The sequence below is a fragment of the Trachurus trachurus genome, assembly GCF_905171665.1.
Source record: "Trachurus trachurus genome assembly, chromosome: 1".
Classification (NCBI taxonomy): domain Eukaryota; kingdom Metazoa; phylum Chordata; class Actinopteri; order Carangiformes; family Carangidae; genus Trachurus; species Trachurus trachurus.
In genome coordinates this window covers 15,108,140-15,123,746 of record NC_139891.1, presented here as the reverse complement: position 1 = coordinate 15,123,746, position 15,607 = coordinate 15,108,140, and the positions used below count along the sequence as shown (strand labels likewise).

At 42.2% G+C, this 15,607-nt stretch overlaps 2 protein-coding genes across 2 annotated transcripts; one reads left to right on the top strand and one right to left on the bottom strand.

The window, feature by feature from the left end:
* Positions 1 to 227: 227 nt before the first annotated feature.
* smdt1b (single-pass membrane protein with aspartate-rich tail 1b) lies at positions 228 to 2,079 on the top strand. Its single transcript, XM_084001681.1, has 3 exons — positions 228 to 402; positions 1,535 to 1,693; positions 1,837 to 2,079. The coding sequence occupies exons 1-2, from the start codon at positions 241 to 243 to the stop codon at positions 1,670 to 1,672; spliced, it is 300 nt and encodes a 99-aa protein (XP_083857807.1). The 5' UTR covers positions 228 to 240; the 3' UTR covers positions 1,673 to 1,693; positions 1,837 to 2,079.
* A 176-nt stretch (positions 2,080 to 2,255) lies between these two features.
* On the bottom strand, positions 2,256 to 7,812 carry LOC311008206 (myosin phosphatase Rho-interacting protein-like). The gene is made up of 11 exons (XM_084001670.1): positions 7,638 to 7,812; positions 7,354 to 7,422; positions 7,124 to 7,213; positions 6,759 to 6,853; positions 5,343 to 5,970; positions 4,980 to 5,214; positions 3,984 to 4,095; positions 3,658 to 3,817; positions 3,324 to 3,437; positions 2,525 to 2,611; positions 2,256 to 2,420 (listed from the first exon to the last, which is right to left on the bottom strand). The coding sequence occupies exons 1-11, from the start codon at positions 7,662 to 7,664 to the stop codon at positions 2,274 to 2,276; spliced, it is 1,764 nt and encodes a 587-aa protein (XP_083857796.1). The 5' UTR covers positions 7,665 to 7,812; the 3' UTR covers positions 2,256 to 2,273.
* Positions 7,813 to 15,607: the final 7,795 nt, after the last annotated feature.

Genomic DNA, 15,607 nt, shown 5'->3' with positions numbered 1-15,607 from the left:
TATAAGTCAGTGTTGAAACTAACATTAGTCAATGTCCTGATTTGTTTGTATAGTGTTTTAGGGTTAGTTTTACTGGTACAGATATCTATGATTACATAACAGTGTACAGCCGATAAATTATATTTTGCGTCCAAATTATTTATACCTATTGGTTTTCACCATGGTGTTCACACGTCAACAAACGCCCATCATAAGTCATCCAAGTCCCTCCCTCCCTGTCAGTCCCATATCCCGGAAGAAATGGCGACCAGTATACTGCGGCTCGCTCTGCGACTTTCCAGCAGAAATACGGCGACAATGAGCCGAAATGCTGGCTTGAAATCATCAAACATATCCGGGACGACTCCAATCCGAACTGTGGTGTCAACGCCTTCGGGGGCAATATTACCGAAACCGGATAAAGTGAGTTTATTTTCTGCCTCGGTTACCTACGGAAAAAAAAGATCAGATCAGTGTTGAGTCACAGCGTGGGCGGGGCTTATTTTATATTGACATCAGCTTTGGCCAATAGGAACGTAGGAGACACGCTGGGTTCGTCAAACTGACCAATGAAACGCGTGTTTATACGAGCACTCTTTTAGGAAGCGCCTACAATGTAGCAATATTTTTGAGACTCAAGTCACATTCTTGTTAGAAGAGGACATTTTCATTTAGTATAAGTGGGCCTACAGTGTAATTATTAGATTGGCTGCTTTGTTTGGCGGGTCACAACTGAACACATTTTGCTGTGTGTTGTTAAGGCAAGGTGTCCAGGGGGATACAGTTTGCGTTGGTAGGCTAATATTGGTAACAGTATAGGCAGGCTACAGCGCGATTATAACATGCTCAATGTAGAGTAGGCCTATACGTTTTCGTCCATTTTGGCTGTACAAACTACAAACACTCCCCAAACGGGTTACCAGACGAAAGCCTCTGACTATTAAGTGTAATTTGGAGAGAGAGAGCGAAAAAGCCTCTCTTCAGCCAAATTCTGGATAATCTTTCTGCGGTTATCCAGAATAGTTTAAAATGGTTGGACTCCAGGATGAAGAGTTGAAAATTAGGCACTGGGCCTGTGATTACCCCCATATAGTCTACCTTTCACTCTCCAGCTTTTCTTTGTTTTCCATGCCATAAGTCCACCAGGTTCAAAAATTAGTTTGGGCTATCCTGATGATCACTTTTATTGAGAATATGCACTGAAATAATGAACTAGATTTTGGTAGGGACCATCTTCAAAAACAGGATCCACCATAAAGCCTTGGATACTGTAGGATGCATGATGATGATATCATGTTTTAGTTCAAAGCATGTTCAATTGGTAATGGCAAATACAGCCAGAAAGATCACATCCTGTAAATTATGTTTCTTATAGCCAGCAGCTGACTGATTTTGGTCTGGTCACACCCAATGTTCACTGGATACCTCTGTGAAGAAGCTGCCTGAGATGATTCACCAACATCTTTCACTCTGCTCTGCATTGCCAATGTTTATAATGCTCAATATGATTGGTGATCTGGATAGTTCTTACGTCCCCTCTTTGTTTTTTTTTCAGACACCATTTGGTCTTATCCGCATGACAATAGTGGTGGTGCCTTTCCTGTATGTTGGGACTCTCATCAGCAAGAACTTCGCCGCTCTTTTGGAGGAGCATGACATCTTTGTTCCTGAGGACGATGACGACGACGACTAATCTAACTTCAATACATAAATGGTAAACTCAGAGTGTACATTAGCCGCACCTTATTTAACCTTTAGACACTGTGGAGCTTTTTGAAATGCTGTTAAAAGGGTGTAGTCTGTGGCATGTTTGCAGCAATGGCAACTGGTAACAGCTGAAAAAATTCATATCCACAGGGTGCTTTGCAATAGTGACTGAGAGCATACCAGCCAGCACGAGGACAACGAGGGAAGATGGGGCACTTTGACTTCCAAACACGTCCCTCTACCTCCACCCATCTCTCTCCACTGCTTCTTATCTTGTTTTCATTGGAATCATTTAAGAAATCTCATATCATGTGAGGCGGTCAAAACTAATAATTATGACCTCACTCTTGTTTGCATGTTTGTGTGTCAACTCAATAAATGGCGTCAATTACATGTGGAAAACACTTATTTATTCTTAACAGTTTTTGCGTGGTGGCTTTCAAATACACAACAATTACTAGAATTCTTATCATATCCAGTCATAACAACATAGATTATTATAATATAATGATGCTGTTGTTACATTTTCTTATATTTTATAGTGGCTTTGAGTTTCCAGCGAGATTTAAAGCCGGTGTCCTCATTGGTCAAGTCTGTCTTGCTCCTTCCTGAAGTGCAGCGTTGGCCAGTCTCAAGTGTTCGTTGAGGGAGCCCATCTCCAACTGGCTACGACCCCTTGTGTCACTCAGCTCTACATAGGCCTCCTTGTAGCGCTCATAAGCTGCCTCTTTCTCCTAGAGCCAGGGTTGAGACAAATGTGGTAGGCGCATCAAAGCATGTTGGAGTATAGTGTTTTTGACTATTTGTATAATGTAAGAAGTCAGATAATAAAACATACCTTGGTAAGAGACTGCACTTCTCTCTGCAGACAGCTGATCTCTTTTTTAAGATACTGCACTTCATTGTCTTTTGCTCTTAGCTGGATCTGAAAGATTTAAAATGGAGTTTAACACACAAATATAAACTTCACATAGAAAACACTGTTCCAAATAGTTATGTTACACAGGAAAAGGTAAGGCCATTAAATTAAGTAAATGAAATAAAGCTGAAGTAAAGCAATATGTGATAAATGACTATAATGATTTATGAGTAGTTTCTAATTAATTTCCTGCCAGTTGATCAATCAGCTAATCATTGCAAATATAGATTATTTGAATTTGAATCAGTTTGGGATGTCTGCGATCATCTTAACTTTTTTAATTGCAGCCCAAGTGATATACTATGTGCTCTGTCAGGCAGTAGGTGGCAGCATCTACTGCACCAGAAAGTGACCATCCACAGATGCTGAACACAAATGAGGCCAGCAGGAAAAAAAGAGAAACAAAGGTGTGACAGTGGGGAGCTATTACTGGGGATACAAGACAAAACAGTAAAAATGCTGCAATCAATCTGTTTTATTAAAGTGGTTTCAACATCCCACAGCACATACATCAAATGTTGATTTTTGCTTCCCCCATGATGACAATAATATCAACAATAGTCCCGCATGCCCAGGTTAATATTTCATAATGTGATAATGAAACTGGGTTGGCTGCACCAAGAGGTTAAGATGTTTTAGCATCACCTACTTTCACATCAGTTGAGATTGCGTGGGATCTAATTTGGTCACAAACATTGAACTTGATTTCTATCAATACCTCCAGTTCTGACGCAGTGCGCTCAGTGCTGCCAGGAGGCACCACGTCCGACCTCTGCCCTGTGATGAAGTAACGCATGCGGCTGATCTCCTCCGCCAGTTTGGCCTTAAGTTCCTGATTGAAAGAGAATCTTTAGCTCAAACTATGTTATGATGAAGATACTGTATGTTGTGAACTACAATACCCATCAGTGTTGTAGCTTCTTGTATTTACTTGTTAATGTATTATTTGCCAAAGGAAGAAAAAAACTGAATCCAAGACTGTCATATCATCAATAAAATGGCATAGACTTGTCTTAAAACAGAATCCAATCAGGCATATAATGTATATAAACCTGGTTCTCCCTTCGCAGCTGCTCCAGCTCCCTCTCCTTGTGGCTGAGCTCAGTCTCTCGGCTCTTGCTGCTCTGCTCAGTCCGACTCAGCTCCAGGCACTTCTGAGAGTAGCGCTCTGACAGCACATCTAACTCACTGTGCAAGATGTCTGCCTGGGGCCTGGCACACACACACAACACACATTGAATAGTGCAGTAAATTATTATCTGCTCAATTATCATGCAAGGGGTCATGGTCGAGTGTAGAACATCTTAAGCCTGCAGCGGGAGGCTGTGAGATGGAGAATGCTCTAAGCATGATGACAGGGTGCCTGTAATAGACTTACATGTGCCCTCTGTATGAGGTATCCACGTGTGCAGCTCCTCCAGACAACCTCCTGGCCTTCTCCACCTCTCTCTCGACCTCCTCTCTGTGAGCTGCTCTCAGCGCCTCCATAGCTTTATTTATAGATTAACAGTTTGCTAATTAGTTACATGTCCAAACTTAAATGTCCATGTGGTGGAAAATTATCTTTGGCTTCACTACACTGCTTCAAAACCAGCACAGGAAGTTAAAGAAGGAAAGGCATCATGAGTATTGCATCAATTAACAGTATTATTTTAAAAGACATAAATGCAACATGCAAAAACCTCCCTGACAGTAACATTTAAGGTAAAATCATCTTTTCCACTTGGGAACATCTGCGGCCTCTCTTTCTCTCACAGTTCTCTACAGTTTCACTTGGACTGGAGTTACACTTTTACACTAAATAAATGCATCAATCCAGTAATTAATTATTCAAATTATTGTACTGTATTGTACTAAAATACGTTAGTATCATACTTTTAGCCCAGAGGTAGCCAGTTTGAACAATGAGGTACATTCAACAAGCGCATTATGCTGTATTACTATTGATTAAACTACCTTTCCTTTAAAACAAAAGAGAATGTTTCTAAGCTGTGATATACGTAACTATATTTACCAAGGTTTAAAGTTCATCTTCCACCACTAGTTTGGCATTTAAAAGCTACAGTTCAGCTTGATTGTAAGGTAAAAGAATCAGGACTTATGATGTGCAAGTATCTAAGGAATTGTTTTTGCAATGTAAAATTTCAATGTATTACTGTTGGGAACATTCTTAACACGACCTCCACTTTAATCATGTGGATTTTCTCTTTATCAAACTATATTTTTGTGGATCTTAAAGCTCAAAATAAAATATAAAATAGTTTAGATATATAATAAAAGTATATATGGAGAGGAAAAAAAGCCTTAACCTAATATGAATATGTCAAACGGAACCTCCTCAGCTCCTTTTGCGTAATACTACTGTCTTATTTACCTTTCACAGCTGTCTGGCTCTCCTCCTGCAGCATCTTGTCTCTCTGCTCCTCCAGCTGCCTGATCTCCATCTTGTGCTCCTCTTGCAGATCCTGCAGTGCTTTCCGGTGGGCTACTTCCATGGCCTCCAGTCTGGCCCTGCAGGGGGCCTCGGGGCCACAGGGACTGTCCACCTCTAAGCCCATAGCTGCACGCTCTCTCTTTATGCTCTCCACTTGCTTTCGAAGAGAGTGGGCCTGTGAGTTGGATTTGCAGTATGAACGTATAAGGGAGGAAAGAGATTCATCATCATTTCCTTGCATTAAACACATGTTAAATGAATGTCTTACTTGTTTTTTTTTTACCCACACATGTTCCCTCTTACCTCCTTTTGGAGAGCTTCAGCTGTATTTGTCTGAATAGTTTGAGCACCATTTATAGATGGAAATGCCTCCTTTGAGTTTGTTGAATCAGTTTGTGACCCAGTGACCGGTGTGTGTTCAGCATCCTGAGGGCTCGAGTGATACGTCTGTGATGCCTGTGGGGTGCTTGACTGATACGCCTGGGCTCCAATAAGAGACTGCGCGCTCATGTCGCTGAATGACAGCGTTTCAAATTCTGCCCACTTCCTGTTGACCTCAAAATCCATAGTTTCAATAACAGGCACAGGCACACTCCCCTTTTTCAGCTCCATGGAGTCCCACCTGCTGCCCATCTCGCTAAAGGGGACCCCCTTTTCAAACCACTTATTCCTCTCCTCCAATCGCTTTGCTTGCTCGCGGTCCCAGCCCTCCCCTTCTCCTCTCTGACTGGCTGGAGATAAGTCAGTGTCCAGATGCCCGTCGACAGTTTGGTGATGGCCGTTGGCCTGATGGGAGTCTGCAGCTGTGGTGGCGGAGGTGGAAGTGGTCGGTTCATAGCCAGAGTCCTTGCAGGTGAACCGAGAGGGGGGTTGGCATGACGACGGTCTCCGGGAGAGGGAGTTCTCTTTCTCGCTGCCGGTCCCTGATTGGCTGGGGTGAGAATGAGGGAGAGACAAGGAGAGTAGGGTTACACATCAGAAGAAAGATGATAGAAGGGGTTCGCTGCAGACGGACCACCCAGCCACATCGTCTGCATTTCTTCACAGTGCTCAGGAATGTTCACAACACTCATTTTTAATTAATTACATCCAGGACCTTGATATATTTTGCAGCAATATAAACAAATAACAATATTATGACTCTAACTGTGTAGGATGCCCTCAATTTGTAAATTAGTCATCATAATCTGTATAATTTATCTTCTGTTTTTTATAGTTATGTAGATAGACATTGAGGCCTGTGTTTGGTCTAACACATTATTCAGTATTGTATGTCTTTATAACACCAATGTTGGTCAGCTACGGCTTCGCCACTGCCTTTGACTGTTGGGTCTCCTTCCTTTTTTCAGTTTTATCTGATGTCTACATCACTATATACTGGCTAATATGTGTGTGACTCAGCTGTTATGATTATTGTACACAGTCTCCGCAGTCATCTAGAATTGAAGAGGAAGTAACTACGTAGCCTACTTATCATGAAGTTTAGGCAATTTAGGTTTTGTTACAGATAGAACCCACTCCAAAAGTATGAAACAATCATACAATGAGCTCTAACAATAAATCCAACAGTAAAATGCTGTATAATACATACAGATATGATAAAGCTGATAATGCCCTGACTTTACAGATAGGCCTACTTTCAATTGAGGATTATGGTGGAGTATTTTTGTTGCAGTGTGGTGTTGCTATTTACTACATAAAAGGTAAAGTCAGACTCACTGCGTGTTATTCCGGATCGCCTGCTTTAGTAACTTCACCCACATCCGCCGTATTCTGGAGGTCATAGCAGAGAGAGTGAACACTGCTCTCTTTGTCTGGAGGAGATCAAAAGACAGATCGAAGACACACACGCACACACACACACACACACACACACACACACACACACACACACACACACACACACACACACACACACACACACACACACACACACACACACACACACACACTGTTAAACAGGAAGCAGCCAAACATGTAATTGATGTGGAAATGAGGCTGGGGGGGGGGTTCTGACTTTCCCCTCTGACTTTTGGTGCACTGTACAAAACAATGACGAAACCACAAATTCAGTAAATACACACTTGTATTTGGAGTCCATAGTTCGTCTCTATGTCGCAGTCTGACACATTCACACAGGATGTCAGGTCGATCTCTCCGTCCAAATCATCTGACTGCGGCACAATGAGAAGATATTAGACTCAGTCCTTCAGTACTTCAGCCCATCAAAGACACCAAAGAAGAATAAATCCAAGAAATGTTCTGACAAATGAGAAATTACTGTTATGCGACATATCAGCATATCAGGTCATACCTCCTCAGCCTCAGAGTCTCTGTAGTACCTCAGAGAAGTGTCACCCAGAACAAACCAGTGTTTCCTCCACTGAGGATGACACAGTAAACACAAATAATTTAATTTTACTATGTAGTCCCTGTTCTGGAAGTTTTAAGTATTACGTCTTATTTTGGTGTTTTGCAGAGCCTGTCTGCGTATGTGACATTGTGGTTTTTACAGGATGCTAGAATAAACCACAGCACGAAAACTTCATTTTAGATGAATTACAGTAAACTAAAAAGCTTGCTAGAAGTTTTATTTACCTTGCCATGTTCATCCAGTCTTGACATCCATCCCTTTAAGCGTCATCTGCAATAAAAGTATGAAGCACGAGCTGTTTAAAAGTATTCTGTCGTGGCTTGATGGTGACATTACAGGAAGCAGGACATGTCAGTGGCAGACTAGCATGTCTCGGTGAGATAGCAATATCACTCTAAAGTGTGCACAGAGAGACATGTAAATTTAATGTGGGAAACTATGCAGAAGGGAGGTGCAAAAAAGGGAAGAGGTGTAGTTTTTTTTTTTAACCATGAATATCAGAGTAAAATGGTGGGAAGTGGGAATAGGGAAGAGAAAGAGGAAGTGGTGAAAACACTGTTAGACTGAGCTGAAAGAAAGCAGGTGCTATAACAGGAGATACTCACCCATGCATGCATCACATTGTGTGCGATGTGGGGGAGAGAAGGAAATAGAGATTGGGAAGACGACAAAGCATGATGATGTTTAGTTCACAGAAAGAGGAAGTTACCAAGTCGGTCAGTGTCTTCACACATAGCTCTCATTACTATAGATGGAGCTGTTGTGTGGAGGTCTGTGAGCTGTTGCAAACTTTTGCGTGGTTGTGTGTGATTCACAGCACAGAAATAACTGAAATTCGGTTGGGTTTTTTTGTGATCAGCCGTCTCTTTGTGTTTGTTGGCTCAGCAGTTTCAGGCATGATGCTGCAATGCTGAGACTGCAGGATACGCTGGTTTGACCCATCCTTAAATCTAATAATACATTTAATAAATCATATACATGCTGTCCTAAAACATAGAGTGCTAACTAATGGCTTTTTACTGCAAGGTGTGTCTATGAGAGGGGCGCCAAAAAGTTGAAATAAAGATCAAGGAACTACTTTAGAATGAATGTATGAATGACCCATTTTCGTCCAAACACTCATGTGATTTATACAGATGCAGTAAGTCATGGGACAGTGCTCACCTGTGTCTGTGGGCGTTCAAGAGGAGCTCTCTCCTTCAGTTTTGAGGATAAGTGCCTTCCACTCTGATTATCAGAACTCTGTGTTCGAAAAAAACAACAACCCCAAAAAGAGACAGGATTAAAGACTTTGTTGTGTTTCAGCGTATGTGTAGTTGTGAAAATGTCTTTATCATACGTGTGCATGAAGAGAGGCTACGGACTGTCTTCGAGATGACCGTCCACTCTCAGAGTCCCGACATTTCTCTCGTCTGTCCCTCCCTCTCTCCCTGCCTCTCCCCCTCTCATCTGGCTCAAGTCTTGTGCTGTAGATTTTTACTTCATCCTGGTGCCTTAAGGAACAAATAAAGGACAGACACATTCTTTTTAACACAAACTATAGACATGATTTATATCTATTTTTCCATCTCTGAACTTTCACCACTGAAGGCTTTAAGAGCATTTCCATTTCTTTGGACATAATTAAGGCAATCATGGTCAGATCAAAAGATCTCCAGATCTACTTTTCAAACTTGCCATACTACTGTTTCATTTATTTTCCAGCTGCCATGAAAAGCATTTGAAGACACGTGTACGCGAGGAATGCAGAATAAATGTACAGTCATGAGACTTGTTACGGTTACACATGAGTTGATAATGATATCGTGCAATGGTACTAACTGACCTGTATGTCCTGAGTCTCTGGTCCCTGCATGGGCTGGGACTCTGGTTCCTCTTCCTCAGTCCAGGAAACTCTTCTTCTGACTCCAGCTGTATCGTTGGAATATCAGCCAGCATGATGTAGTCCTCCATGGTCATCGCCGCCTCAGATTCAGAGAGATATATCAACTTTTTTCAGGATATGTGGTATAGAGAGTTGTAAATGACACATGTAACAAGATTAAGAGTCTACAGTCATACTTGCAGCTGTGTGAGGCTGGGCTGTGCACTAAATCTTTGAGTTGAAGGCAATTAACAGACATCAATTTAGTCTTTTGCTGTTATTATATAATAATACAAAAGTATAGTAGGTTGGTGCTAGATCAAAATTCAGAGGATCATCAAAGTTATTACACTTCACCCTGAGAGGACCATGAATGTGTGAGTCAAATTTCATAATAACTATCCAGTAGTTGGGAAAATATTTCATTATGAATGTCAACCTCTTGGTGGCGCTAGGGGGAAAATAAGGTGATCAACAAAGTCCATAGGATGTATCCACTGGTGACCATGAAAGTCTAAACAAAATTCCAAAGTAGCCTATCCAATAATTTTTAATCGTTAAGCGACAGATTGACATTGTCGGCCATGACACGCACCTCTTCCGTTTCATCTGCTTCCTTCGGAGGTTCAGATATCAGTAAGACCTCCATGCCTCGCCTTATGCTGCTCCTGCTCCTGTCACCACTGACCTTGCTGTTCCCCTCATTACAATCAGTTTCAGTGACTGCAACATGGGACACCGAACCACCCAGCACCCGGGAGTCTGCACCTCGTCTGGATGCAGAAGAACCACGTGATGGAGCGAGGCTGAGTATGGAGTGTGCAGACCCCTGCCACGAGCCCTGAGAAGGACTCAGTCTGCTTTCTCCAGAGTGGGGCTCCCTCCTCGAGGTGTGGTTGTTGTGCGCACTGTAGCCATTCCTGGAAGGTGATACTTCCCGGCTGTTGCGACTGCGAGTGTTAGCAGAGCTGTTGACTGTTGTTCTGGTTCGTGGAGACACTTGAGAACCTTCATATGACTGCTGCTGATTGGTCGAGGAGCCACGGCGGGAGATGAACTCCAGGTTCCTGTAGAGTTTCTCAGAGTCCAAACTGTGTTTGTTTGAAGCTTGTGATGGACTTCTTGACTCTCGGCTGCATCCCCTTCGAGCATCATAGTCACCGTTCTGTAAATGTAAGGAGTCTGTGCGCCTGCGAGAAGCGGTAGCCCTCAAAGGTGAGACAGTCCGGGAGGCAACAGACCCCCTTCTGCAAGAAGGACTGGACCTGCCTGATGTACGCCGAGAAGGACCATGTGATGGAAGCTGAGAGGAGCCATGAGATGAGGCATGAGACCGGGCCTGAGCCCTGGAGAGGGAACCCCCTCTCTGGGGTCCCACAGCAGATTGGGTTGGCCTGTAGCGGTCTGGACTCACTGAGCTGTGACGGCTTGGAGAATTTCTCTCTGAGTCAGTTCCCCGTCTGAAGTTGGAGTGATACGTGTACCTCTGTGGAGATTCACTCCTCCACTGTTCCTGTGTGTATGTCTCAGTGTTCCTCCTCTGGGAGGGTACACCAAGGTTGATACTTCTGTAGGGGACGCAGGCTTTGGGCTCGGGGACATAGTTGCTAGGAAGGGGATGCCCCCTCTCGTAGTAACGGTAAGACCTTTTGTTGACCTCCTCTGTTTGCCGTTCACCATCACCTTTTCTGTCTGGAGAGAAGTAGCCACTCTCTTGTTCCCTGAATCCTCTGGACTCTGTAAATCATCCAAGCCTGGGGTCAATATAGTATGTATGTGTCACACAACCATGCAGACGTTTGCAGTAGCTCTGATTTAATGTGCAAAATCACAAGTAAGTTTGATATTCAAGATCACAATGCTCCTTCAGTAAAAGTTCTGTGACTAACCTGATGTCCGACGGGACCTGTCTCTGCCCCTCCTCTCATCCATCCAGGAGTTTTCAGTGGCTCTGTGGAGAGACGGGTCCAACCGGGTCATATCTCTTTGGGCCACACAGTGCCTGTCTGAGCTGAGGGATCTGCTCCTCTCTGGACAGTCCCACTGATTTGGAGAGCTGGTGGAGGTAGAACATTATTAGAGGACAATGCTGGTGCAAACACTGGTACATTTGTTTTTGTAAAATATATCCACTCGAAAGTCAATTGGCTTGTGTCCAGGAACAAGGCCTCCATGGATTGGTTATAGATAAGAGTATAATCATTGGCACATTGATGCACATGAACAAATAACCAGCTGCAAATGAAATACATCACTTCACTCTCATACTAATGGTTCAGTAACATAGACCTTTCAAATATGTAGGTCCTCATGTGCTGGTCATTGAAAGATGCTGAACATACTGTAATCAACTGAGTCTTTCTAAACTAATATAAAACAGCTCATTCTGTGATATTATGGGACAGCCCAGCTGCAGGCTGAGCCATCTGTATGAGAGTGTGTTATTTCAGGGTACTTATACACTCATTGCTCAGGCAGCCAGTTCTTGGCAAAAAAAAAATCTAAAATCAGGCCACTGGATAGTCACCTGGATTGTATGTCAGTGTCACAGATATTAAGTTCCCACTCAGGACTCAGACTGTGGGTGAGACTCCACTCATAGGTCCATCCACCACTGACATCATCACTACTCCCATTCGTGGTCACCTCAGACAGATCAACATCATCTGGATCCTGGTTTTTGGAGTAAGGACACAATTAACACATTTTTAACACATCTGGATAATTTGTTAAGTCGCAGACTAATGAATTGTCTCCTTAAAACTAAATAGTTGTTCATATGAGATCAGATTTCTGGTGATAAAAATATTCTAATTTGACTGATTCTGTAAAATAGCTATTTGTTTTTGATAATTCCTCTTATTTTAAAAAGTTAACAAGTTCTATTCAAAATAATATATCAACGAGCCGCTCACATCTCATGACCCTGACAGAAACTGAACAGCAACTACCTGATGCCTGGTGTCTTCATCCCACACTTTAAGTGGGAAACACAGAGAAATGCAAACAGACCACCCTGAACACTCCAATTAAAAGACAAATGAAGTCCTAAGTCTAAACATCAAGATCAAGTATTTCACTTACTGTGACGGCTCTGACTGTCCTTCAGCCTAATCTGCTGTCAAGACTTTCAGCGACTGTCCTCCTCCTCCTCTTCCTTCTCTCCATTCGTTCTAGCTAAGCCAATGCACTTAGACTGCACAGGACGTAACTCAAGCTAGTCTCTGGTCATGCTCATCATTATTTCATTGCTCTAGTGCTTTTGCAATACCAGAACCGCCCGCTCAATTTCTTTCTTCATCTTTATCGTGATCCCTGCATTAGTTGTGTCTCTCATTATTACACATGACAAAGGTTTTACTTGTTTCAGGCTTTGATCTCTTATCAGAAAGCAGGTATTAAGACTTTTCAGATCAAAACAAACTCATACATTACATAACAACTTTGATATAAATAGCCTCCCTGACTTTACTCTACTGTCAAGTTAAACTTAAGTGGGCCACATTGTGTGAGGGGACGTGTTTTCATGCGTCATATGGCTGTATCAGATTACAACTCAGTCCCCTGGGACTGTAACGGGTTTTCATTAATTAATGATACAGAATCAAATGCCACCTTGCTGTACCGTCCATCTCCCACCTCCACAGTAGTTTCACTTGGTGATTATGAGGCAAGGCAAGGCAATTTTATTTGTATAGCCCATTTTTACAAACAGTTTGTCTCAAAGGGCTTTACATGGCATCATAACAACATCCTCTGCCCTTAGATCCTCACATCGACTGAGGAAAAACTCCACGGAAAACCCTTTTAACATGGAAAATTTTGAGAAACCTCAGGGTGAGCAACAGAGGAGGGATCCCTCACCCAGGACGGGCAGACGTGCAATAGATGTTGTATACAGACAAGAAAACAGTTTTATAGCATATTAGACGTTGACGTCATCACCTCTCTGTGCAACTTTCAGAACAGTTTTATCACCCCATGTAGCAAGTCATTAAAAAGCACTTGACCCTGTTTTTCATAATGTCATTGGATTTTGACCTAAATATTATGTGAAGCGTTGATATACTTCTTTTCATAAATGTGCACACTATAACTATTACTGGTCCCAGCCTACAGTCTATGGTCCCAGCCAAACTGCTGCCGATTACGAGCATCAGGGCCCACGTTTCTCAAACTGCTTAAAGGGGTCATTTATAGTAGTCTAATGTTAAACATGGTTTCCTGCTGAAAGTTGGTGATGATCGTCACTTGACGTGAGATTCAGCCATTGTTGTGTTTTCCAAGCCAAGAGGTTATAATATTGCACTCTCAACAGTATCAAACAATTCAAGTGTCTGGGATTCTGTATCTTCTATTGATCACCATTCACATTGACAACTACAGCAACATGCAGTGTGCTACAAGTACCTGAATAGTGCACCAAAATGGTGAGAGAGTCGGTGATCAAAGCAGCTTTCAAATTAATGGCAATAACAGGTGCCTATTGTGAATGTCATTTTCTGTGAGTGGCACTGTTTAATATGGGACAATCCTCACCCACTTACCTATTTGATTCAGTGGCAATTTGGCTTTTAAATAGATAAACAATTGCCAAAGTATACATTAGTCCTTGAGGTTTTTATCTTCAACTGGAAAATACTGTTTGAAAACTGTATTGTAGCTTGTGTTGCTTATTAAGTCTTCTAGTGTGGCACATTCTTGACCCTTGTAGAAAACACATACAGTTAGGCTAAGGATAATGAATCCTTTACGTTTTTTTATACCACAATGAGGTGAGGAAGATGCCACACTAGATTTAAAAGGTAAATCTGCCAGGTTAGCATAAGGTTTTGGGGAAAACAAACAACAACGCAACAATGCGTGATGTAAAAAGTTGTCTTTGTGCTTTAAACAATCAACATCAATTTTCTGTCAAGCAGCTAATAAGTTAATCAACTAATGACCTCAACAACACAATACTGGTTGGTTTCTGTGTGTCTAGGGAAATAATAATACTGCCAAACAACATTATTTTTGGCCCATGGTTTATAGACGCACCTTGCCTTAAGGCCGTACAGTAAGTCGGTTCATAATTTTGTTTTATTGTTCAACCATTCTTTGCCCCTTAAAAGTCTGTAAATACAGGCCCAGATGGTTTCACACAGCTACTGAATGATTCATGTACATACCAACTCTTGTGGACTGTCCTGTTGTTCAGCAGCAGTGGTGCTGTTGCTGCTCAGGTGCATATGATCTGGCCGCAGGCAGGAGCTGCAGCGGGAGGGGTCAAAGGTGTTGGGCTGGAACTGATGACAGTAAAAGTCCTCAGCAGGGGGCGCCATAATGATCCTGCTAACTCTTAGTCATCCTTAATGTTTTTGGTGGGGTATTCTCCAGCAGGTTTGCCCCAAAATAGCCTTTGAGTGATTGATTTTCAATTCACTGGTGTTGCGTTATTTCCCAGGAGGCTCTTGGTGGGCTCTAAACACAGTTAATTAGCATAATATGAATATCAACCATCATCAAAACAACAGAATTGTTATTAGTTATAATGAGGAATGAGATTACAGGTTAAGTCTTAAGATGTATATATTTGAATTGCATGTAAACAGAGAATCATTACAACTGTTTTAACTGGCTATAAATAGAGCTCAATGAGTCATGTCGGTGTGACAATGTAATAATATCTCTTTAAGAGAGTAAGCAAGCACAGTTACTCAAATGTCCTGCTGACTGAATATTGGTGGGGTAGCTTTACACCTCTGGGCAGCAAATTGTGACAGTGTAACCATTACAGCATACGATATGACGTGGTTTACACTCTGCAAAAGTATCTAATACCAAGTGACAAGATACTCTACCTCGTGAAATTGATCCAGAGTCTCCATGTTCACAGAGAAAAGGTTGAAACTGTACATGCGTTTTATCTCAAGAGAAGGTCCTTCAAACTTCAAGGATGTTTGTGTGAGTGGTCACGGAGTCTACAGAAGCTGGGGGTCTTTTACCAGAGAGCAAACATTCAGGGCCCAATATGTTGTGTCCTGTGTCCTATCAGATATCAGCATCTTTAGAAAGAGAAATGTGGCACTGACTCCTCTTGACAGATGTCCTGTGGATGGTGGTGGTCTTGCTGCACAGATGGCACCCCAGACAGTGCAGCCACAAACACGTGAGGGTTACAAAAGGTTGTAAGGACTAAAAAGTGAAATGCTAACGAGAAGCAATAAAGCAAAATATGTGTTGCCCCTTTTCCTATATAGCTTTAAGTTTGCTAATTAATTGCACTTTGCATTACAGCTCCATAATGACCTGATAATGAAGGGACAATATCAATATAACGGTGCAGGG